The sequence below is a fragment of the Terrapene carolina genome, unplaced genomic scaffold (genome assembly GCF_002925995.2).
Source record: "Terrapene carolina triunguis isolate 2854851 unplaced genomic scaffold, T_m_triunguis-2.0 Scaffold23, whole genome shotgun sequence".
In the NCBI taxonomy this organism is placed as follows: domain Eukaryota; kingdom Metazoa; phylum Chordata; order Testudines; family Emydidae; genus Terrapene; species Terrapene triunguis.
The window spans coordinates 20,894,134-20,919,534 of NW_020664374.1; the positions used below are offsets into that span (position 1 = coordinate 20,894,134).

The 25,401-nt window shown below is 43.0% G+C and overlaps 1 protein-coding gene across 1 annotated transcript in view; it reads left to right on the top strand.

Moving 5' to 3' along the window:
* The first annotated feature begins 2,038 nt into the window (after positions 1-2,038).
* LOC112105116 (membrane-bound transcription factor site-2 protease) overlaps positions 2,039-25,401 on the top strand; it is a 38,995-nt gene continuing 15,632 nt past the window's right edge. The window contains exons 1-5 of the mRNA XM_024197781.2: positions 2,039-2,438; positions 6,168-6,316; positions 8,384-8,522; positions 14,402-14,505; positions 20,303-20,430. Coding sequence (XP_024053549.1) covers positions 2,118-2,438; positions 6,168-6,316; positions 8,384-8,522; positions 14,402-14,505; positions 20,303-20,430 — 841 coding nt within the window. The 5' untranslated portion in view covers positions 2,039-2,117. The remainder of the gene's footprint in view (positions 2,439-6,167; positions 6,317-8,383; positions 8,523-14,401; positions 14,506-20,302; positions 20,431-25,401) is intronic.

Here is a 25,401-nt window from a genome sequence, read left to right on the forward strand (position 1 = left end):
TAAATCTTTCACTTCTGTGTACTTTCTAAAATCAATTCTGACCTTCCTACAAGTTCCAATAAAATTGCACTTCTTCAGCCGGATACAAAGTGGTGTATTTGTATAGTAGTGCATAGAAGACAAGAAAACTGGGGGAAGAAAGGGGAAATGTGTTAATCTTTATAACTAGAGAGTACGGAAGAGTTAATGAGGAAACACCCAAATGATTTGGACACATTATTTGTGCTGCAAATTTTTTTTCTTTAATACTGTATTTTAAAAACTCAGTTGATAATGCTAGCACATTTGTAAAATTATTTATATTATTATTTATGCCAAAATACTATGCCAGCACTGGGGAAAAATTACTCAAATATCTTCTCTGGGTCCCTAAATCAGTCCTGGCATTATTCTAGGACTGAATTTTGCTACTACTTGATATGAAATCAGACTAAATGAAAACACTCCCACATTCTGGCACCTGATTTCTATTGCAAGTAGCTTTTGGAAGTTGTGATCGTTTCTTTCAGATGGGGCCCTCACCACAAGGATTTATGTTTTTGTGATCACCTCCTATATGCATGTTCTTCTCCAATCCATGGAGATGGTTAAAACAGTCAGATCCTGTCCACAATATGAGCCCCCAGTTCTGTGTTCAGATCTGCTCTGGTGGATCCCTAGAGCTGTGCAAAGCCTCAGTGATTTCTGTGGGGCTCCACATGGCCTGAGGGCTCTGCCTGTACAAATCTGCAGGCTTGAGGCCAAAAATGGAATCTTTGCTGAACACTAGCAGAATACAACTGTGATCCTGTCAACACTTGGGGTGGTGTGTGGGAAGGTGTAGCTACGTACCCTAGTGAAAGGCAAGCTGAGTCCATGCTATGGTGTGTAGCTACACATTGCAGTAAAAAGCTCTGGCAAGAGGGCGGCAAGTGGGGAAAGGCTTTGGCAGCTCCCAAGTACCACAGTCTTTCACCGTGGCAGGGAAAAGCTCCCTTCCAGAGCCTTTCCCCACTGCAGTGAAAGGCTCGAGCAACCGGAGCCTTTCCCTGATGCCAGAGTCTTTCCCTATGTACTCTACTCACCTAAGCAGTGCATCACTGTCTACGCTGCTATTTATACACATGCTGGGGGAGTTTGCAGTGTATGCACTCTACACACTACCTTAAGTGCAGGCAGGCATACCCTATGTTGTAAGTAGGGTCTCAGACATAATTGAATTTGTACTGCAGAGAGGACATCTCTCTTCCCACTCAGAAAGGCAGCATTGTAACAAGAACAGGAGTACTTGTGGCACCTTAGAGACTAACAAATTTATTAGAGCATAAGCTTTCGTGGGCTACAACCCACTTCTTCGGATGTGCTTATGCTCTAATAAATTTGTTAGTCTCTAAGGTGCCACAAGTACTCCTGTTCTTTTTGCGGATACAGACTAACACGGCTGCTACTCTGAAACCTAGCATTGTAACAGTTCACAATGGAAAGCTTTTCTTTACACCAGCTAGTGATAGAAACTTAATTTCCTTTTAAATGAAAGGGTAAGTTGGGCAGCAAGGAGAGGGCCGAGCAGGCAGGAGCTGGGATATGACACTTGGGCTCAGGCTAGGGTTTGAAATTCTGAGTCTTCAAACATGGGCCAGGTTAACTCAAGCCAGGCAGCTAAAGCAGGGCCCTGGCCGTTGGGCCAAGCACCTCTGCTGCATGGCACTATTATAGTCAACTGTGGTGCTCGCTGGGCATAGACTGGGGCCGTGCCCTCCTCCTCGCTGCTGTGCAGGGTGCTGGAGGGAGGCACGTGCCTGGCTTCTCCCCCCACCACCATGCCAGAGGGGGCTGCAGGTGACGGGCGCACAGCAGGTGAGGTCCGGAGCAATGTCACTGTGTAGCAAGGTCATTGCAGGCTTCTCCTTCACTGAGAGCCCCCCCCACCGAGCATGCGCAGCTCGAGCCCCACGCACAGCCCAAGAGGAGCTATTATTACGTGAGAAGCCTGGAAAGATCACTTCACTGCGCCTGCGCACAAGCCACAAGCGCTCCTCTCACAGCACCCTCCCTAGTTTTCGCCGGGGCAGCTCAGGAAGCTCAGCGCGCATGCGCAAACTCAAAGGTCGCAACCCGCTGAAGGCAGTAGCAAGCGCATGCGCACCAGCAACCATTCGCCGCTATGGATTTTCATGGGGAGGGGGAGACAAGGGAGGTTAGATACATCACGACGTAATCCAATCTCCCCGCGACCGGTTGTGCCGTCTCTCCCGTGTCCCATTCCCGGAAGTGTCCGACCAGAAAATGAGGCTGCCGCAGGAAGGTTCCGAGACACGTTTAGTTCCGGGGGCATCTCTGTATGCGGGAACCGCCGCTGCTGCCGCCTCCTCCTCGGTGCCGCAATGATCCCGATCCCGGTGGTGGTCTGCGTGCTGGGGGGCTGGTGCGTCATTTACCTGGCGGACACGCTGCTGAGGGTGAGGTCGCCGGGGCAGCGAAGGGCTGCGGGCCGAAAGGACGGGGGAGCGCTGGACCCCCGGCTGCATCCCGAGGGGGGAGGGGTCACTGCGGGCCGGCGGCCCCTGCAGCAGCGAGGGGGGAGGGGAGGGGCGGGGCTGGCTGGGTGCGTCCCTCCCCCACCCCCCCCCCCCGCCCAAGTCTGTGGGGGGCGCCTCGCACCCCGGCCCAGGTTTGCTGCGTCCCGAGGCAGCCCCGCGTATCTGTCTTAGCGTCTTTAATACATGGTCACAGCCATAACAAGTAAAACAAAACTTCATAACCCACTTGTGAATGAAATAGTCCTAAAGTAACCTTCGGGGAGTGTTACGAGGCTCCTTTTTCCCTCCAGGCGTTTGAAAATGGCGGTGGAGGTGGTGGGAGGGATTGAAAGGTAAAGGGACAGGGGCAGGGATGTGTGGTGGGTTAAATTGCTGCATTAAAGGATGCGTTTCGCAGCTGTATCAAGGGACCCTAGAGCAGGGGATCTCAACCAGGGGTCTGGGGCCCCGTGGGTGGCCGCGAGCAGGTTTCGGGGATCTGCCAAGCAGGACCAGCGTTAGACTTGCTGGGGCCCAGGGCAGAAAGCCGAAGCCCCACCACATGGGGCTGAAGCCCAGGTCGCTGAGCCCTGCTACCCGGGGCTGAAGCCTGAGCAATGTAGCTTTGCAGTGGACCATGTGGCATGGGGCCCTGGGCAATTGCTCTGCTTGTTATCCCCTAATGCCAACCTGGCTTTTATATGCAAAAAAAAAACAGTTATTGTGGAGTTTTTTAGCATGTTGGGGGGGACCTCAGAAAGAAAAAGGTTGAGAACCCTGCCCTAGAGCATATGGATTAGTGTCTCTTTTAGCATTTTTATAAATCTGGCTAAATAAATACCGTGGTCTGTATAGAGATCATGGAAGTACTATCGTCCACAGAGGAAGTATATCTTCATAACTAGCAAAACTTGGCTCAGTAAATTTTAATGTTGATGCTAGTTGTTTGTTTTGTTGCTCGTCCTTTGAAAGTAGATCCAAGTCGTTAAATACTTATATAAATGTAACAAACTTGAGAACAACGATTGTGAAAATCAAACATAGTGCTCCCTCCACGCTGTTCTTATTTTTCAGAGCAAAGGTCCTAATCCTGCAATTTTAATCACTCACGTCAGCCCTGGTGAAACCTGGCTTATTCCAATAAGGCAAACAGATTTAGCTGTAGGCTAGGTGCAAAAATATTTTTAGAAATTATATAGGAACAAACTCTTAAAGATATTTTCTCTTAATATTTAGAAGATGAGCAGGCAGGAGTAATAAGCAGCTCCCTCTGCTGCTTGCCTTGATAAAAAACAAATAAAGCTCAGCGAATAATGAAAGCAATATTTGCCAAACATTTTATAGAAAAATATTGTGATGTTATGATTTAATAATTAAGCTGACAAAAAGTCCAATAAGCTATTTGTAAAAAAATCAGTTATTTTAAAAAATTGTTCAAATTTTATTTGAGGAGATCTAGAACAAATACCAGCAAACAAACTTGAGCTAGGCACTCCATTCATTAGGAGTGGTTGAATACAAGGGGGAAAAAAATCCAAAATCTGAACTACGATCTTTCTTTCGTAGGTAAACAAAAAAAGACCAGCCATCAGGCTGTCTTCTGATTTTAGCTATTCAAAGGCTTTTTTTGACAAACAATTTTGGGCTCCTATCCTGTAGTTGAATGTGGGCAAAACTTTTATACTTATGTGGAGACCCACTGAAGTAATTGGGACTCCAAATGGTCTGCCCATCTACATCTCATTGCAGGATAAGGGCCTTGAAATGGGTTTCTCAGTCTGTCTGAGCAACCATCCTTTTTCTTTTTAGATCCCCTTTGATACTGCTCATCCATGAGCAAAGAAAAAAAGAAACCATATGGTTTAGAGGCAATTGAGTAGTTGATAGCAGTCCTGAGAGGACTCTTGAGGAGAGCAGGAGAGTCCAGGAAAAATCCCAAAATTGAATATCTTTAGTCATCATCAGCCACCCTGCGGCATTCCTCCTGCACCCCTGCCCTAAGCCCCCTCCCGCACTCCGCACCCCTCCCTGCACCCCTGCTCTGAGCCCCCTCCTGCACTCTGCACCCCCTCCAGTCCCCCAGCCTCCTGCCCTGAGCCCCCTCGTACATCCCCGAATCCCTCCTGCACCCCAGCCCTTGCCCTGAGCCCCCTCCCGCATCCCAACCCCCTGCCCCAGCCCTACATTCATGGCCCTGCATGCAATTTCCCCACCCAGATGTGGCTCTCGGGCCAAAAAGTTTGCCCACTCCTGATATAGGCAGATCTCTGAATCGTTGCAGAGCCCCATTGTCTTCAGTCATACATTCTTAGAAAGTGTGGAATGTTGTCCTTCCTCCTAGTACAGGAGTGGGCAGGGGGTTGGGGTATTGGGAGGGGTGCGGGGTGCAGCAGGGGGCTGGGGGCTCAGGGCAGGGGGTTGGGATGCTGGAGGGGTGCAGGGTGTGGCAGGGGGTTGGGGTGCAGGAGGGGTTTGGGGTGCCGGCTCCGGCCCGGTGCTGCTTACTTTGAGCGGCTCTGGGGTGGCTGCGGTGCATAGCAAGGCTAAGGCAGGCTCCCTGCCTGCCCTGGCCTCATGCCGCTCCCGGAAGCAGCCGGCACCACGTCCCTGCAGCCCCTGGGAGAGCGGGGGCAGAGGGCTCCACGCACGTCCTTCGCCTGCGGGTACCTCCCCTGAAGCTCCCATTGGCCACTGTTCCCCGTTCCCGGCCAATGGGAGCTGTGGGGGGGTGGTACCTGCAGCCGAGGGCTGCAGGGACGTGGTGCCGGCGACTTCTGGGAGCAGAGCCAGGGCAGGCAGGGAGCCTGCCTTAGCCCCGCGGCGCCATGGGGATGGCAATCCCACAGGCTGTAGTTTGCCCACCCCTGTCCTAGCAGATATGAAAGGTGCCTTAGATACACACAACTAAGGTTAGGCTTTAACTTCGAAGATCAAGAGGCTGAAATTCTTGAGGAGTCTTGAGCGGGCTTTGTCAGTTACAAAAGGATGTTAAGGACCCTTGAGTGCTAAAAGGTATTCATATGGCTCCCCAGTATTTAGCAGGCATTCGTAATTTTGAGGGCCTGTAAAAATGATAAGGTATATCAAGTTTATAATAAAATTAATAAGGCAAGGATCAGGTAGACCTGAACCATGAGAAGTTAAAGTAAAGCTAGTGTGAAGGGTTTAGGAAACTCAAGCAATTAGAGTTTAGTAAGTATCTGTTAGATTCACTATTATGTATTAAAGCTGCATAAGTGAGAATATGTTGGTGTGATCTGATGTTATGGTCAGTACTAGAAAAGACGTGCTATTTGGAAAAATCTGTGGGGAAAAAGGTTTGTATTAACTTTTTGATCTGTTTTTCAGTGGGACACTGTCATTTATTCTTATAGCGGACGGAGTGCCGCCCCTTTGTATTGGCCGCCCCAAGCACCTGCTTCCTTAGCTGGTGCCTGGAGCCGGCCCTGGCCACACATTAGACTCCTGTTATAAGGTTTTATAGTTCCTACAAAGTATGTGTTGTGCACAATTTATAATTTCATTATTTTTGGGTAGTTTACGTAAGTGTTGCTATATGCACACATACATACTGCCATATACTACTCTTCTCTTTGTTCTACTGGATGTCATTACATGAAATCTTCCTGAAAGCTGTGTGTCAAACTAACTTTCCATTGTTTCTTATAGTCATCTAGCTCTCTGAAAGCATCTTATGAAGACTGGCTGATGTCATATGGACTGAGTATCTCTCCTTTTCATATGCGATGGCAAACTGCTCTCTTCAACCGTCTATTCTACAGTTGGGGACGATGGAAACCCAGATTTCTTTATCTATGGTATAGTTTCAGAATTCTAGTTTGGCCTTGTATTGGACAAACACTAGAAAACTTTCTTCTTATTAATCAGAGTAACAATAATTATTACCACACTGCTAGTTTTAAAATGATCAGGTTATAATACAGCCTTGATAACTTAGTATTAAAACCACACAAATGTAGTTGCAGTACCAATCTTCTTTTCTTTCTCTTTTTATAAATCCGTATTTGGCAAAATATTGGCTGAAAAAATGGGGTGCTGTAAACATTGTAAATTTGTAGGTTATATATTTATTAGGAGAGCTTTTCATGTCTTGCAAGGTGTATCCAGCCCTGTACACTAAGCTCTACCCTGGTCACTGGAATGTAGAAGTTAATGGAAGTTAGGCATTTTCCTAATCTAATTTCCCTGAAAATTGTCAGTGCACCATTGATACTTATAGTTTTAGGGATTATGAAATACCCAATAAAGAAATAAAAATTATTTTTTCCTGGTCTGCTCTGCTGAAGACTTAACATACTTTTTATTGTATGTATAGAAGATCCTCTTCTACTTTGTACTCTTTCAAAAACATTTATTAGAAATCAAGTTTTTGTTTATAAAGTAACTGTTTTCATTAAGGAGATAAACAAGAAGCTGAGCTGTAATAATTCTGCAGCATTGCCTAAAATGCCTGTTGGTATTTTGTAGCAGACAAAAGTCGCGCTATTATTACAATATTGGTATACTGCCTGCAGCTTTTTCCTGCAAGCATCTGAGTAGTCCCTTTGAAGTCAGACTGTATGCAAATAGTCCCATTTCAGAATTACACCTTTTGGTGGGGAGGGCAATCTGAGAAATCAGCGGAACCAAATTCAGTACTCTGGCTGGCCAGAGATTTATAGATTCTAGGACTGGAAGGGACCTCGAGAGGTCATCGAGTCCAGTCCCCTGCCCGCCTGGCAGGACCAAACCAAGTACTGATTTTTGCCCCAGAGGCACATGCTTAAAAAGTTTCTTGCTTTGAGCCCTGACAGAAATCGGGCCACAAGTTTGGCTCTGTTGGCAATGCCATTTACTGGACATTCTAAAGCTATGTGGGGAGTTAGGGTGCATTGCTCACATTTTAGCCTATATCGATTCTACACTTTCCTCTGTTGGAATTTTTTATGCTCCTGGCGTGAGTGATATGCACAGTGGCTGTGTGGGTACTTTTGGGGTGGCCAGAAAATGCATGCAAAACTGCGTTTCCAGCGTTATTTTGCACTAACTCTGAGAATAACAGCTGAGAAGTCTTGAATTTGTCCCATTGTGTGTATTAATCTTTCTGTTCAGTACTGAACTTATTTTGCTGTTACTCTCAGTGGGATAGAAGTGAATAAAAGAGGAAAGATCTGCTGAGTTGATACTTTTTGTTACTGTTTCCTCTTATGTAAGATAACTTTGGGTTAAAATGGGTTTACATCAGTCATAAATAGCCTTTTTATAATATGTATAATATCTTATAGCAAAAGAGAACATACTGGCTTCCACTTGTCCCTTTTATTTTAATTACAAATGCAAGCAGCTTAAAATAAATGTGCTAACTGACTAACTCTTGATGAGGTTCAATTAAAGGTGATAGTGGAACAATGAAACTGTTGAGGGGCGGGGGAAGGCTGACAGAGACTTGCAATATTTTAGCTAGAAAATAAGCTTTATCTAATGCATTAAATACTGTGCAGTACCAATTTTCCCTCCCACTGGTTAAGAAACATTAATAAAATTTTGCAAGCTATGATAATCTGAAAATAAGTATTTCCTGTTCTAGTGGCATGGAAACAATGTGAATCACTGCCTAATCCTGACCTTCAACTGGATGCAGTTTTGTATAGCATTATGACATTAATGTCTTCATTGGAGAAAAATGCAGTTCTACTCCTGTAGGCTTAAGTCTTCTACTGGATTGCTGATACTTTTGTGGTGCTATACCAGATAGACAGAATAGCACTGGGGAAGTTTTGACCCATTGTTTGGTATGTTAGGCTGCACTGATGCATTTAAGTGTCTTCATGATATGCAGTTGCTCATTTGATGTGCGCAAGACCATTTGTTTCTCTTTGTTTCAGGTTCAGTATAGGAATGGTGTTTGGCATAGTTGCCATGTTTGGTTCTGTTGTTCTCCTTGGAAAGACACTGATGCAGACACTGACGCTGATGATAACTGAGGCCCCCGCAGTCCAGAATGATCGTATGTTGCAAGTCGTGGTAAGTGTTCCCTCTCTGTTTTTCAGCTTAAGAATTATAACCTATTCTAAACAGATGTCTTCATAGAAGATGTTAGCCTTTCTGATCTTTAAATCTTCCTATGCAAGATTAGAAGTCTCACCAATTATACCCAAAATTGCCATGTTCATATTCAGTCTTTTAAAAAAGAGGTAGCAACACATGAAAGAGTTTATATAAAAAAAGCACAGAGGAATTTGGAATAGATAGTATGCATGTTGAGTACCCAGAAAGTGTTATAGTTACTAAGAATACCAATCAGCTATAAGGATTTGCCTCCACTCAACTATTTAGAATCCCTACTTTTTGCAAGTAGGGGGTGATGGGTTTGAAATTAGCAAAACAAGCCATGTCTGTAATTAGCAAAAAGATGAGTGTTTCAGTTTGTTTTGGTTCAGGATGTCGGTAGAAGAGGAAAGAAAGGATGAACAACTGTTCAGGATAGTGGGAGGCAAAGATTATATTGTGAAGCTGATTATACACTTGAATCACGCAAGGATCATTTGTCGAGTTGGTGATCTGAGACAGGGATTTTTGTTATCTCTGTTGGCAATGTCTGGTTACAGAGTTAATAACATTGTATTCGTTTGTTGCACGGGTTTCTGATATCAGACACTAAATCATACAGTGCAAGAAGAAGAGAACTATTTTGCAAAATGGAAGAGTTTGCATTTAAAATGTCTTATGTCTTATTTTGGAATATCTGTGGCAGTGAAGAAGGAATGACATCACCTTTATAAATAGTTTTAGTTTACAAGAAGGATTATCTAGCTAATTTTATTTCCTCTCGTATAATAATCTGACCAGAGTGCATCTGGCGTCCCCCGCACTCATATAAAGTCATGTAAGGTTGTTCTGCACAGTTTACATCAATTTTATTGAATGTTTCCAACTGAATATTCTTATATTCTCTTTCTGTCGATGTAACAATTCTGAAAGAAGTTAAGGTTCACTCTCTCTACACATTTATATTATATTCTTGTACAGAAACACCACCCTAGCTCCCTCATTTTGTGATCATAACATGGAATTGATCATGTCATGACTTTCACAAAATGGAAGGTCTTTGTGACATACCTCTGTTAAGAGGGGAGGGGAAAAGAAGGGAAAATTAAAACTGAACCCTTGGGATATAACCTATCCATGTGAATTGGATCCATGAAAGTAGAGACTTAGGTTTAATATCCAAAATTGGAATGGACTTCCCAATGATATGAGGGCTGCTAATATCAATACATTTAAAGCAAGGATAGAGAAGTATTTAGAGACACCTAATTCAGAGATATGGGTGAAAAGCAAGATTTTCCTAGGCAGGTTTGTGATTCTTTTTATATTCCCTATTCTATTCTTTTACCTTGAATTGTCACAACATACTTTTTAACCCTACCTTTCAGAGTTGCTGTATATTGTGCTATTGCCAGATGTTTAGAGGGAAAATGGGATATACTTTTAAAAATAAAACAGATATAGTTTGTGACTTTTTAAAACTAGTTGTCCCATCACTTCAACATTCCAAAGGAGAGGAGGTGCTATATGTCTGCTGTTTTGTTTTTGCACCCCTCTTCATTGCCCACTTTTTCCCTCAAAGACCATCATGATCTTAGAGCTTTATATGAAGCAGAAGTCTTCAGAGTGGAGTGCCATTGACTTACTCACATAAATCCAAATAGCGGTAATAAAGCGATTCAATACCTGGTGGCAGAAGCGTAGTCCCAGTGACAGGAACAGTTGTGTAGGACCGTCTCCAACTATAGCTGTAGATCAAGCTAAATATGAGTCAACAGTGTGATGCTGTTGCAAAAAAAGCAAACGTGATTCTGGGATGTATTAACAGGTGTGTTGTGAGCAAGACACGAGAAGTCATTCTTCCGCTCTACTCTGCTCTGGTTAGGCCTCAGCTGGAGTATTGTGTCCAGTTCTGGGCACCGCATTTCAAGAAAGATGTGGAGAAATTGGAAAGGGTCCAGAGAAGAGCAACAAGAATGATTAAAGGTCTTGAGAACATGACCTATGAAGCAAGGCTGAAAGAATTGGGTTTGTTTAGTTTGGAAAAGAGAAGACTGAGAGGGGACATGATAGCAGTTTTCAGGTATCTAAAAGGGTGTCATAAGGAGGAGGGAGAAAACTTGTTCACCTTAGCCTCTGAGGATAGAACAAGAAGCAATGGGCTTAAACTGCAGCAAGGGAGGTCTAGGTTGGACATTAGGAAAAAGTTCCTAACTGTCAGGGTGGTTAAACACTGGAATAAATTGCCTAGGGAGGTTGTGGAATCTCCATCTCTGGAGATATTTAAGAGTAGGTTAGATAAATGTCTATCAGGGATGGTCTAGACAGTATTTGGTCCTGCCATGCGGGCAGGGGACTGGACTCGATGACCTCTCGAGGTCCCTTCCAGTCCTAGAATCTATGAATCTATGAATCTATGAATCAGCCATCTGTCTGTTGCATACCAATTTGATTATCTTTTTATAATTATTATAAGGTAAGTAAAGGAGAGGTGCATAGACACTGTACAAAAGAATAGCTGCTGAGCTCCAAAACCACAAAACTAGTTAGTCCCCGTACTGTAGCTGTTGGCTTAATAAACTTTATCTATATAATATTTTCTGCTTCTGTTCTCTGCCTCTACTCTTATGAGTATTTGCATGAAAATAGAATGTTTGTCTCTTTAGTGATCTTCCTCTTCTGCTGATTATTCTCTACCAGTGGCTTACTATGGAAATTACTGCAACTGTCAGAGGTGTGAAAGAAGCATCATAGCAAAGGGTCCTCTTCTCATACAAATGCCTTTAGTAGAATTTAGAAAATCAAGACCTCTAGAGATGACATTGTTTCCTAACAGAATGCTATTTTCAATTTCCGTATATTTCATGAAGGATTAGATTCCTTTTAAATACCATCCTCCCCTGGCCCTCCCCAGATAAGATGGGAAGGGATGGGATGGGGAGAGTGGGGGGGTCCCGGGCTAGGGGTGTGGTCATGTGGGGGGTGGTCACAGGGGTTACTCCCCTGACCCCCAGCTTCCCCTCCTCCCCCCCAAAAAAATTTCCCCACCAGTTGCTGTCCCGGCCCGTCAGGGTAAGCAGCTGGCACGCCGGGACACTTTGTTTACTTAGGTTTACCTCCGTGCCTGCGGACGCGAGGTAAACAAACCATCTCGGCCCCCTAACGGCTTATCCTGATAGCCCGGGAGCCAAAGTTTGCTGACCTCTGAATTATAGGGTCGGCTTATGAATGGGTCATAAAAATTTTCCATTTTTACTTATCCATTTGCGGAGGGGAGGAGGTCGGCTTATAAACGAACCGGCTTATGATCGAGTATATACGGGGTATATCTTAAAATAGGTTTTCAGACACTGAGTCTAAAAACCGTTCGATCCTGGGAAGCATCCTATATTCATGGTAGACTCATGATGCCAGCTTTCAGTGCTAATAGCACTTTGTCCTTATATATGTCTGAGACATCTCTGCTCTTCTCCGCAGCTCTAACTTTAAATTAACATCACCAGTTGATGCAGAAAATACAGAAGGTGCTTAATGTGGGGGGAGCATGGCTAGCTTCAAATTGGTAGGGTGCTATAGTCGAAATTCTAACTCTGCTTCCCTCAGGAGCTCTCTCTCAGATGTGGACACTGTAGGACTGTGGTGCCTATTGCTGAGATTGGCATCATGGTCCTACTCTGCTGATAGTGACAGGCCTAGTCATAAATATTCTCTCTCTATTCTACTCTGCTTTCCTTTCCCCTTCTTTTAAAAAGGATTTTTAGTTTTATTTTTGTTGCTTAATTTTTTATAACTTTAGGTTAAGTCAGCGGTTCTGTGGATCAGGACCCCAAAGTGGGTCGGGACTCCATTTTAATGGGGTCGCCAGCGCTGGTGTTAGACTTGCTGGGCCCGAAGCCCAAGCCTCACCGCCCGGGCCAAAGAGCGGGGGTTTCAGCCCTGGGTGGCGGAGCTCAGATCAGGGGCTGGAAGCCCTTGGGCTTGGGCTTTGGCCCACCTGCATGGGGTGGTGGGACTTGGGCTTTGGCTTAGTCGTGTGTCTCCCCCCTATCCCCTGGCTGGGGTGGCGGGGCTCAGGCAGGCTCAGGGTTCAGTCCCCTCTCCTGGGGTCATTTAGTAATTTTTGTTGTCAGAAGGGGGTTGTGTTGCAATGAAGTTTGAGGAACCCTGGGTTAAGTGATTAACGCCTCTCTTATTGATTCCCACCTCCGGAACCAGTTTTTTCAGAGGCAAGTCTTTATTTTTTTGTCACTTCCTTTTTCTGTACCACTCCTCTTTTTCTTTTATTCAGTTTTCTCCCTATCTGTTCTTTCCCACTCTCTTTACTGCATTGTTCTGCAGTCTGTCTGTACTAATATGGTTGATTTCTGCCTCTCCCCATCCTTACGTCTATCTTCATTTTCTGCTTCCTTTGTCTCCTGTCTTCTGTCTCTTTGTCTGGCTTTTCCCTGTAGCTTGTTCTTGTGTTGTTGATTTCCTCCTTGGATTCTTCAAGGTAGGAGCTTCTCTAAAATGAGAGAATGAAATAAATGTATATGCTTGGAATTCTCTGATTGCATCAAAGTATTGCTGGTGGTGTTTTGGTAGTTTAGTATATCTTACACTGCAGCTTAAAAGCTAAGGAAAATTACAAAATGGCTGTCTTACTAATTGCTAACATCAGCTTATTGCAATGTTGCCAACACTCATGATATTATTGTGTGTCACAATTGCAGGCCAATTTTGGAAGGCTCTGGTGATAAAACACAGGCAGTTCAGTCATCTTGCCTGCACTGTTTGCAGTTCCCCCTTTTTAATACTAGAGGTCACTATTTCAGTTTGTGCTGCTGGTGGTAGCCAGAGCAGCTGCCTTCATTACTGGGGTGCAACCTCTGTGCTCTGAGGGGTCAGAGCCCAGGTGCAGGTGCTGCAGAACTGAGCATTCTCCAAGCTCAGAAGCAGCAGTGACCTCATGCTTCCACTGCAGTGCGGAAAGCAGGGGGTTAATAAAGGTAGGAACTCAGGGCGGCCTTTTCCCCTGCTGGCTTGGAACTGGGAGCAGCTCTTGGAGCCAGCCAAGGGACTAGGGAAGTCAGTTTCAGCATGTGTAGGACAACAGCCTGTCAGTGGTAATGGGGAGCAGAGGGAGTCTGAGGCAGTGGCATCTGTCAGGAGAGGAGTCAGGGAGGGCTCCGAGCGGTGGGGAGAGGGGGGCCTGCATTGTTTGTGTGCACACATTTTGTATGCATTTAAGGTTGTATTTTCAACCTGTATTTGTCACAGCCACAGTGGGAGTGATCAGAAGGAGTCCACAAACAAGAGGAGAGACCAAAAAACATGATTTAAAAAAAAAAATCTCATGATTTTTAGGCCAATCTCATTTTTGGCATAGTGACTTATGATTTTTGGACTGTTACTGTTGTTCCAATACAAAAGCGGTTGTGATGGATGAGCAGCGATTCCTACAAGAGTTGCTGCAGAAAGTTGTAAACTGATGTTTGCAATTTCCATGATTGATTTATTTGTATATCATTTCTGTATAAATCTGAATACACTTCTGAAGCTTAATGAGAGTTAGGGCAGTTTCTCCCATGATTTGTCATGTGTATTTAGTTTGTTTTTGTTTCGTTTTTTTTTTTTAATCAGAGTGTTTTTAATCTTCAATAAAAGGTAATGAAAGGCTTAAACAATTTTTTAAAATATATACGGTAGAAAGGGCAGAGGGGTCATTTGATAGTTCTGTTCGTAAAGGGCCCTTGTCTTGCTTCTGGTCTTTAAACAACTATGTTGCAGTAGCATGTTTAAAGGCAAAATGATCTGTCTTTGTATCTCTTAGTATCCTAGTTTGTTTTGTTTTGTTGTCATGCCTACATGAACAGGTGCCTGGTGTTAATCTACCCATCAGCCAACTGACGTATTTCTTCACTGCAATCCTCATCAGTGGTGTTATACATGAAGTCGGCCATGGGGTGGCAGCTATTCGGTATGCAAACTATTTTTCTCTTACTACGTGCCAACAAAGCTTTATATTCCTGAGTATTTAACTACAGATGAATATGATTAGAGTTTATATATACAATTCATTTGTTCTCTTTTTGTAATTGTATTTCATGGTTTGTGTAGATTGTAAGTTTTCGAAGTGCCTAGAGTCATGGCTGGGTGCATAGAGTTTTAAATAAATGTCTACTGCACAGATCATCAGTATGGACTTTCACTTCTTTAATGTACTGCATTGCTTCAGATTTAAGGTTAGCCTTCCATTAATTTACTTTACTGTTAACTAAGGTCCTACATTTTGTGTGATTCTGTAGCTGTGGAATTTGCAAAGACACTCTGCATTGTTACAGAATGGTGTTCCAGAATCTAATATTTTATTCTCAAAAAAGTTTCCAGCTCTTTATGGGTGTTATGGAAACCTTCATGATTGTGACTTAAATGTAAAGTGATGAAGGGCTGTACCAAGAGGCTGAAACTGTAGTTCTGAGAGATGTGACTTTCTGCAGTTAATCTCAGTGGATGCATAATGATATTTTAAATGTCAATGTTAACTCTTTTACTGGTGATCATTTCAGCAGAAACCGTTATCTGATGTGCTTAGCCATTAGTGCTAAATGCTGTGGAAGATATCAGGGCAGGGTTCCTAGGTGGTTTGGAGGTCACCTTTGCCCACAATGGGCAGGGAAGGAGAAGAATCTCCCGAACCTCAAAATCAGCAGTTTCCCCCGGGGTGCCAAAATCCCAAACAGCTTCCCTCATTTTCGTGCGTCAGAATCCCCAGCTTTGTCTTGTCCAGCTGCCAAAACCAGCTGTGCATTTCAGTAGAAAGGTTGGTGGCATGTTAATAGTTTGACAGAAATATAAAGTGAACCAAATGCATATTGAAAGAAATAACACAAGAAATATCGTACTGGTTATATTGTTTGTTTTCTTAGTCATGTAAAAAATCCTCAAAGTTGAGATTTACCTGCCAAATTTCTGGTTTGCCATACAGGAATACTACAGAAACCAGGGACCCATAGAGCAGTGGCTTGCAAACTTTTCCAATTGCATCCCCCTTACCAGTCACAGAATTTGTTGCGCCCTGCCTCCATTACTTGAAATCTGAAACTGGTTTTCACGCTTGAAGGTGACGGGGAAACACAGAGATGAGACTGTTCATTCATTCGCTTTAGTATTAGTGTGTCTGAGTCACTCAAGAAGTCCCAGGCTCTCAACTATTATTATATATGTTACCAGTTTAAGTCTAAATTTTATTAAAGTTAATGTTTAAAATTAAATATACACAAGTTAAGAGGGAAGGTACTGTGCATCTGGGGTCAGGCTTGAGTTATGAGGGATTACAGGCATCAGTTGCAAGGGTGAAGAGATACGTACATATCACATATGTATAGACCCAGATTGGGGTGCAAGGGTTTTTAAAGTGTCAGTGGATAAGTGGGCTCAGGCACACCAAGTCAGTATTGGTGTAGCCAATGAGTACGTGGCTGGGGTGGGTCCCTTGGCTCGTCAGGGAAGGAAGTGGGTTGTTTCCCTGCTCAGCGGTCTCGAGTACTCAATGTGGTATTGACAGTGTCCTGTGATGTGGTCTGTATAAATATTAAAAATCTTATTAAGATGATGTTAAAAGGGAAAAAAAAGTGAACAGAGTTTGAGCATAGAAGTTTCTGGTTATCAGGGAATAACATGCAGATTATCGAGGGTGCAAAGTTTGGTTTAAGATCAGGTGGCATAAGGAATACATAATCTGCAATATCCCCAATTGGGGCTAAAAGGTTGGGTCAAAGTACAGGCATTGAGATATGAGGGTATGAAGTTCATAGAGTGGCTATGTTCGGGTATGGAGTATAATGAGTGGATATGATGATGAGGATGGATTGAAAAGCTAACTGGTTCTGTAGTATGTTACTCGAAAGATACTATTTTGTCTTGTCTTTAGCCCAATGTTATGTAGAGAACTGTTTCTTTTAGACAATAATTGTGACTGGCAAAACTTCAAAATTAAGTATCTTTACATTCCTTGAGCCTTTATTTTTTTGAGCTGCACAGGAAAGAACAGAGAGATGCCAGCCTTGAGTTAGGTACAGGAACCATCCTGTTGGCTCAGCACAGAATAATTCAGGATGGCCATGGGGGAATATGCTGTGGGTTTCACTTTGGTATGTGAGTTCCAACAGGGGCCATTGTGTGGCTATGCCTAGCTTATGTGCAGGGGTCTAACCTCACACCTGTGAACCACTAGCAGATATAGTAGCAGAGCCTCCTGCCTCATGTTCTCTAGATAAGAATCCTCTCCTGTTGGTGTGCTGAATGATGGAGAGAAGTGATGTTCTGTGCTTTCTTCCAGTACGTTTAGTCTTTAATTTCTACATATACACTATGCGTTAATCAAGTTCTTTTATTAGAATCTGTTTCTTTGGCTATCTGTTGTTGTTGTCTGTAGGTCTTATGCCTGTAGCCATATTTCCTTGAGAGCTGCTGAGATCACAATTCACAAACTAAGAATGGCAATGGTTTGGTCAATATTTGAAAGGGAGATATCAACTGAAAACCACTCTTTTCAGTTGATACCTTTTAGGCTTTCCCCTTCAGCATAAATTTGTTGTAATACAACATTGTGATGCTTGTGTCACAACATATCACTATATTAAATCAACCCCAAAGACATTTTTGGCAATTAATGCAAGATGTGGGATAGCAGTGTCATAATCAGGACTTTTCCTTATAAATGGGAACATGTGGCATTCCTTCCTTTATGTACTGAACTAGAAAGCCCCACCATTCTTTTAAGAACATATGACCGGCCATACTGGGTCAGACCAGTGGTCCATCTAGCCCAGTATCCTGTCTTCTGAGAGTGGCCAATGCCAGGTGATTCAGAGGGAATGAACAGAACAGGTAATTATCAAGTAATCCATTTCCCGTTGCCCATTCCCAGCTTCTGACAAACAGGCTAGGGACACTTCAGAGCTTGGTTTTGCATCTCTGCTCATCCTGGCTAATAGCCATTGATGGACATATCCTCCATGAACTTATCCAGTTCTTTTTTGAACCCTGTTATAGTCTTGGCCTTCACAACACCCTCTGGCAAAGAGTTCCACAGGTTGACTGTGCTTTGTGTGAGGAAATACTTCCTCTTGTTTATTTTAAACGTGCTGCCTATTAATTTCATTTGGTGCCCCCTAGCTCTTGTGTTATTAGAAGGAGTAAATAACACTTCCTTATTTACTTCCACCACACCTGTCATGATTTTATAGACCTGTATTATGTCCCCCATTAGTCGTCTCCTTTTCCAAGTTGAAAAGTCCCAGTCTTATTAAGGGGCTTATTGTATTGTAAGAGACGTCGGAAGTATGTGAATAGGTGCTCCTTGCTATATGTCTTCTAATCATCCTGAATCAGGGACAACAATCCCGACACCAACATGTCTTCAGGAGCAAGTCTAGGGGTAGGGATGGGGTACTTACAACTGGGGCCTGACGCTTTATCAATGGCTGTTCTAGAACCCCTGAGGCATGCTTCACGGGCTTCTCTGGTACCTCGCCCATCTAAGTCACCCTCAAGGCAGTGACACATTTCCATTACCATTCTCAGTACCGATCAAGTACCACAGGTTTTAAAACCAGACCCAGACCCAGTTGATATAGCTTCCTTGCAAACATCCTGACAGCCCTCTGAATACATCTTCATCCCCTCCTGTTGAGGCAACAGTGTCTTAATCATTGTCCCTGATTCAGGATGATCATAAGACATATCAAGAATTATTTAAAAGAGTGGCTAGTTCCCTAAAAATGTTGTGGAAAACCCCAGCATCTCTTCCACCCACTGTTAAGAGAACAGAGAGGAGATACCAAATGTCATCCCAGGATCAAGAATTTTTCTAGTCACACACTGAAACGAAGGTTCTTTGATGATGACTGCAGTCAATGAGAAATCATGTCAAGGATGCTCCAAATCCACACCTAAGGATAAAGATTAAAAAAAACTTTCTTTTTCTTCTGAGTAAGGTAGTGTGGACTTCCATCTTAATCAGAGGGTCCCATCACAAGAAGGGCCAAGACATATTCTTCCTTTCTCTCACCTTTACTGTGACTGTGCATGCGGCTAGCCAGTAGGTATGTGCAGCTGCAGAGATTCTGGCAGTAGAGATTTTTTTAACCAGATTATATCACATAATTACTTAACTATTTGTTATACTGTTGCACTTTATTTTCACTCATGTTCTGTGGCAAAGGTTCTGAGCATTTGAGTTTGGATTGGATTTTAAGATGCATCTTTGGAAGAAGTGAGGCTTTCTCTTTCCTCCCACTTTCTCTCCTTCCTTCTCTTTGTCTCAACTTTTCTCTTCTAGTTCAAGTCTTGTACTGTAATGTCACATACAGACGCTTCCCTGCATTTAGATTTTATTGAAGAGATGTGCTGGGAGCAGTTTGTCAAAGTAGTGCCACATGGGAGCCCATCACGCCTGTGCTCTGAGACCTCCAATTCATTTCCAGGACCATTTCAAGATGATGATGGTTTTGACTGATGAAGTCCTGAATGGTTTGAGTCCTAGCATCTTTGCGAATATGGCATCTGTCCTCATGTGATACTGCAGCAGTTGAGATCAGTGCTTTACTAAACTGTCACTTGCTGTAAACTGGAAGCAGCTGGTGGCAAAATGATTTCAGTGTGGGACCTTTGGTTCTGGAACTCTTTATTGCCCAGGGTTTGATACATGAATCTGTTGGCCATCAGGACATGTTGCAAAGCCTATTTCCTCCCACTTTCTTTCTCACTTCCCCGAGCTTATGAATAGAAGTGGAGGGAGTGTATGTGAGCATTGGGGTCATTGTTGATGATCCTGTTTTATAGATAGATGTGATGGGTTAACTGCTTTGGAAGGATTTATCATTGTTTATTGATTCATTCAATAAGCTTTGTACCAGCTTTTATTGTACATGTACCTCAGTCATATGATAAGAAACATTTGAAATATGAGTAAATAAATAAAATGTTAAGCCATATATAGCATGACAGCTTGGATACAGGACTGGTCCATAATATTCACATCGGAACAGACAGGAGCTACAAAGCCTGTATCAAACCCTGTGAAAATCCTAAGGTTCACATAAACTTTATCTAATCATTCCAAAAATATAACTCCCATTTTAAAAAATACTAATTCGAAACTCTGATGTGGATATAAACCCCACGCATCCTGTCAGTTAATAATGCCCTTTGACTTCATTCATCCTCTTTTTTTTTTCTTCTCTGTGTTATGTGAATATTTGAAACTTATTTTTCTCTTTTCAAGTGGCACTGCCCTTCTTTTAGCTTGCAAATTGCTTTTAAGTGCATTTAGGGAAAAAAGTGATAAATTCAGGAAAATACAGGTGTTGCGAGAAAAGCATTTCTGTTGTTATTTCTAAGTCGTTCTTGAGCAAGATCAGTTCTGGTCCATTTCATAATTGACTCCTAACTGTAATTATTTTTTACTTAACCCCCTCCCCCCAAAAAAATTAAAACATAAAAATCTTTTTAAAAGATGGTTTTTAAAATAATCATTTATTTTCTGTCTTTCGTTTACAAATTTTGGTTATCCTTTCCTTCTGTTTAGAATTGGGTACTTACACGAGAAACAAAGTTTAGCTTAATTAGCTTTTAAGCTAGTATTTTGTGCTAAACTGAATTTCATACAGATACTCTAAGATTCTATTGTGCTCTAAAATGTAAGAATTGTTATTTTATATTATAGAGTCATTGGTTTTTGGTTTGCAGTAACATTTTTCTTTTTTCTTTAGAGAACAAGTACGGTTTAATGGATTTGGGATTTTTATCTTTATTGTATATCCTGGAGCATTTGTCGATCTTTTTACCACCCACTTGCAACTTATATCTCCAGTTCAGCAGTTGAGAATATTTTGTGCAGGTAACAGAGTCTGTGTTATGTTAAATATTAATCTGTCCAACAAGTTGTTGTTTTGCATGTGTTAGTATTGGTTAACACTGAAAACACCTGTCATGTTTTTTTTCAATTCTTGATGGTTTTAGTCTAGTTACTGGTTGGTAAATGTCCTTATACAGAATAACATCTCTAAAATTGATATCACGTGGCACCCTATTTGGCAATCTTGGTGGAGAGTCCAGGAAATGAATGGGCAAGCAGCCTAAAATCTTCTCTTCCCCCTAAAGGTGGTCCCTCTATTTTGAGACTGAGATACATTGTTGGGTGATGGGGAGAAAATTTATAGTACCACTGCCCCTACTGATCTAGTTTGGGTTTTTGGGTGGTTTTTTTTCCCAAACAAGACTTTAGTCTCAAGGATGTGGAACAAGCTTAAAAAAAAGAAAGTTGTTGTATGCTAGATTCAATTTGGGAATAAAAGGTGTGGCAGAATATCTGTAGGAAACATTTTGGAAGTACATCTTGAGTTTCCTGGGAGATCATTTTAAAAATGAATAATTATAAATAATAAAAGTTAGGTTATCCGTTCCTACTGTCTTTACACAATATAAATAAGTACAGCATAGCTTACAATAAAGGCAACAAGACCTGGTAAGTTCCAGCAATGGGGCTGTGATTCTCCCCAACCTGAGAAATCTTACTGGGTTTCTTTCAGGGGGAGGAGAGGTATGGGAAGGGAGAATGGAATAAAATCAGGTAAAAAATGGGTGTTTACATGAAATAAACTACAAAATACACACTGTGTGACCCACCATTTCTGGCACCCTTATTCACATTGAATAATACTTAATTCCACAAGTACTCCTACTGAATTAAATGGAATCACTCTTGCAGGTGTCTCTTAAATTCCCTTTTCCCTTTTAAAAAAATGATACTGTATGCTTTGGAATGGTCAGCAGGTGTCTGTGTATTTAATTCTCTTAAATTCCCTTTTCCATTTTAAAAAAATGATACTGTATGCTTTGGAATGGTCAGCAGCACCAAACTTTCTAACTTCAACTTCAGTGCATTGATCTAGAGCAATAGAAAGCATCTTTTAAGTGGACATGGCCTATATTCTTTATTTTGTATATTTCTAAATACTAATAGTAAAGCCTTGAAGCACACTAGCTGCATAATGAATAGCCAGTACAGTACGGTTGAGAACTGCTGATCTATTCTATGATTTTAAGGTTGTCCTCGGGAAGGAAAGGGGGCTGAAACACACACAAAAGGAAACACAAAATTCTTTATTCAGCTTGTAGTTCAAAATGATCCTGGAGTTATAAACTCTATCACCTGTCTGGTGCTCCTTGGATCAGAGAGACCTGCAGCTACCACACAGTGGAGCTCCTCCACCAATGCTGTAGGAATTTGGAGACACAGGGGTTCTATTACTACTGGGGAAAGTGGTATGTTGGTCTGCCTAGTGTACTGCTGCTTTATAAAGACTCTGGAAATCTGTTGTTTCACTGTGTACTGTAGCTGTAATTTGTTGCAAAAGAGCTTTTAAGAAGAGCACACCAAAGCTAAGCAAATAATTCTATATCCCAAACATATCAATAAACCAAAAACTTTCAGTGTAGATATGTTGACCTTTTTTTTTTCTTTTTCTTTTAAGCTGACCATTTCTTTAAAAATCAAACATAGTCCAGGTCAAACCCAGCTAGCCTAGACAGAATTGAAAAAGAGGAAGGGTCTTCATTGCAACTGCTCCCCACCATTGCATTCTGTATGGGAGCAAATAACATTTGTAAGCTATGATTAAAAATGAATTCTGTTTTTTTTTTTGACTAATAAATGCCAAGAACATAGGGTTACCATATTGGAGCCCCTGAAAAAGAGGACACTCCAACGGGCCCCGGCCCAACTCCGCCCCTTCCCCGGCCCTGCCCCAACTCCGCCCCTTCCCCAAAGTCTCCGCCCCTCCCCTGAACGCTCCGCCCCCCTGCTCCTTCCCCTCCCCTGCGTCCCGCGAATCAAATGTTCGCGGGAAGCCTGAAACAGGCAGGTAGCAGGTAAGCTGGGGTTGGGGGGGGAGGGGCACGAGGAGACGCGGCCCAGTCTGGCCCCCCCGGCCGAGCGGCTCCCTCCGGCGGCTGGCCAAGAGGCTCTTGCCCCGGGGGCCCCGGCCCGGCTTGGGCCCTAGGGCGCCGGCCGAGCACCCCCAGCCCCAGTTGCTCCGGCTCGGCTTGCGCCCCGGTTCCAGCCAGCGGCCGAGCATCCCCAGCCCCGGTCGCTCTGGCTCGGCTCGGGCCCCAGTTCCGGCCGCTGGCCAGTGGCCGAGCACCCCCGGCCCTGGCCGAGCGGTGCTGGCCGAGTGGCGCCGGCCGGCGGCCGAGCACCCCCAGCCCCGGTCGCTCTGGCCCAGCTCGGCTCGGGCCCCGGTTCCAGCCAGCGGCCGAGCAGCTCCGGCCCCACCGGCCCGGCCGAGCAGCTCCGGCCCGGCCCTGGTGGCTCCGGCTCAGCTCGGGCCCCGATTCCAGCTGAGCACCCCCGGCCCCACCGGCCCCAGCCACGCGGCTCCGGCCCGGCCCCGGGCCTGGCCGAGCAGCGCCGGCCAGCGGCATCCCAGCTCGCAGCTGCCTCCTTCCGGGCTCCGGCTGCTGCTGTGCTGGGGAGAGCGGCGGGAGCCGGGAAAGTTGAACCCCGGGGAGGAGGTGGTCCCCTTACCATGCCTCCCTATTTTCCCGGACATGTTCGGCTTTTTGGAAATTCCTCCCGGACGGGGATTTGAGGACCAAAAAGCCGGACATATCCGGGAAAATCCGGACGTATGGTAACCCTAAAGAACAACTCTTGCCAAACTTGAAACAGGAAAATGAAATGTATGTAGTGATGACGGGTAACAGTAGAGGCAGATTGCCATGGCCATACTTGAGTGAACAGTTATCAGTTACTTGTATCAAATAAGTGCATTTTGATACAGCTAATAATGCATTTTAAAAGATTATTGGAGTATTTAATGAGGATTAAGCATATTGTGCATTACATTTTACTAAAAGCTTCATTGTTTGGCATTGCTTATTGATTGTTTATTTGAGGAACTGAATGAGCTTACTCCAATTTTTGAAGACCTGAAATCTAAGTTTAAATAACAGAAATCGAATTTTATTATGATTGCTGAAGAAGTAGGGAATATACATTGAAAGTTTCTTTTGTAGGCCTTTCAAACTTTTGAGATTAAAAAGTATATTTGTTGTGCAGCAGATGGCATCATAAGTTCAATAATATTGAATGAGTGTTAAAATAAAGGTTGAGATTTGGATAAAAGCAAAGGAATTCCATGTTATCTATTTCCCCAAGTGAAAAAATATTTTCTCAGAGGCGGGTACATATCTTGTAGCATCTTTGAAACGTCACTGGAATGTATATACTTTTTAATGAGAATTAAGTAGATTTTAAGAAATTGTTTGAGTCCTCAGGTTGGGTTTGTTTTTTGTTGTTGCTTTCTGAAGCCTTTGTCTTTTTAAACATATCAAAGACATCATCAAGGGTGCTGCCTGAGATTTACCTTTAAGGAATGTAAATATTTTGACAAAATTAAGTTGACCTCCCAACCTCTCCCTTTCAGACCTTTTTTGCCTTGCAGTGTCTGGGATGGATAAGATCACTCCCTCCTCTAGATTTCTTTGCCCCATTCCCACATAATGAACTGTACATCAGTGGTTCTTTTTTTTTTATCCTGTTTAGTTTTTCCTCCCTCTCTTCTTTCCTAACTTTCTCCTTTTATTTCTTTAGTATTTACACAAATCTTTCATCATAAACTTTGAGGATCAACTTCTCCACTGCCTTGTAACAGGCTGCCAAATCAAAATGGTAGCTTTTTTACTCTTGCTTTGCAAGGTGCAAGGCATAGGAGGATCAGCCTCTTAAACTTCTTGCTTTTTGATGGTATCTAATAATCCATCGTTTAGTAGTCTGATTTATATAGGGTTCTTCCATAGACTGCATTGATGTCAGTGGAAATGTATAAAAGTTGAGAGAGATGAAAAATGAAAAGAAACTCGAACACAAGTTGTCTGTATTACAAGCTGTACTAAAACAGTTGTGTTGTTTTTTTTAAAAATGGCGTGAAAGCTAAAATAAAATGGCTGTTGCCGATTTGATTTATACTGTTGTTTTGATTATTTTATTTTAGGATGAGGGGAATTAATGTTCAGGCTTATAGTTTAGGTGCCAATTTTAGTTTCAGCCAGATGTGATTTAAAACCCACATGGAAAGAAATCCCTTTAAAAAAGAGCTATTAATGGAAATGACGACAAACTTGAGCATTGCACAGATAGAACTTTGGTTCATGTTCCCTTTCTGTGGCCTCAGAATCCTGAAGGAGAAATCAAATTGTATAAGACACATAACGATGACTCACAGTGAGTATCCCAAGGGATTATCATGAGATTCCATTGCATTTTATGATTGCTCCATTATATACAGTGGGGGATGGAAATGAGTTTAAAAGATTTTGAGATTAATCTTTCTCTTAGGCAATAAATCATTACAGTACTGTAAATGTGGAATTGGATCATATCCTTCTCAACAAGATAAGATACTGTAAGGAAACTCCATTACTGGAAAGTTGCTATGAATTAGCCACACAGAATACTTGTCCAAGCAAACAAGTGGAACTGGAAAATTTCTGTGCTAGGTGTTGAAAGTAACTCTGTTTTTGGCTTCCTAAGTTCACTCAGCCTCCTGTGAAGCTTATGTTTGCCTTAGTAAGAAAAGTGATAGACTAGGAAGTTCTGATTGCACAAGCTAGTTTCCTGGGACAGCTTCGGGCCCAGATTTTTCCACTCAACATTTTATAAGTGTTTTATTAAGGACTTGGGGCTGGTCCACACTAAGCCCCCAGTTCGAACTAAGATACGCAACTTCAGCTACCTGAATAACGTAGCTGAAGTCAAAGCATCTTAGTTCGAACTTAAAGGTACTTACCGCGGGTCCACATGCGGCAG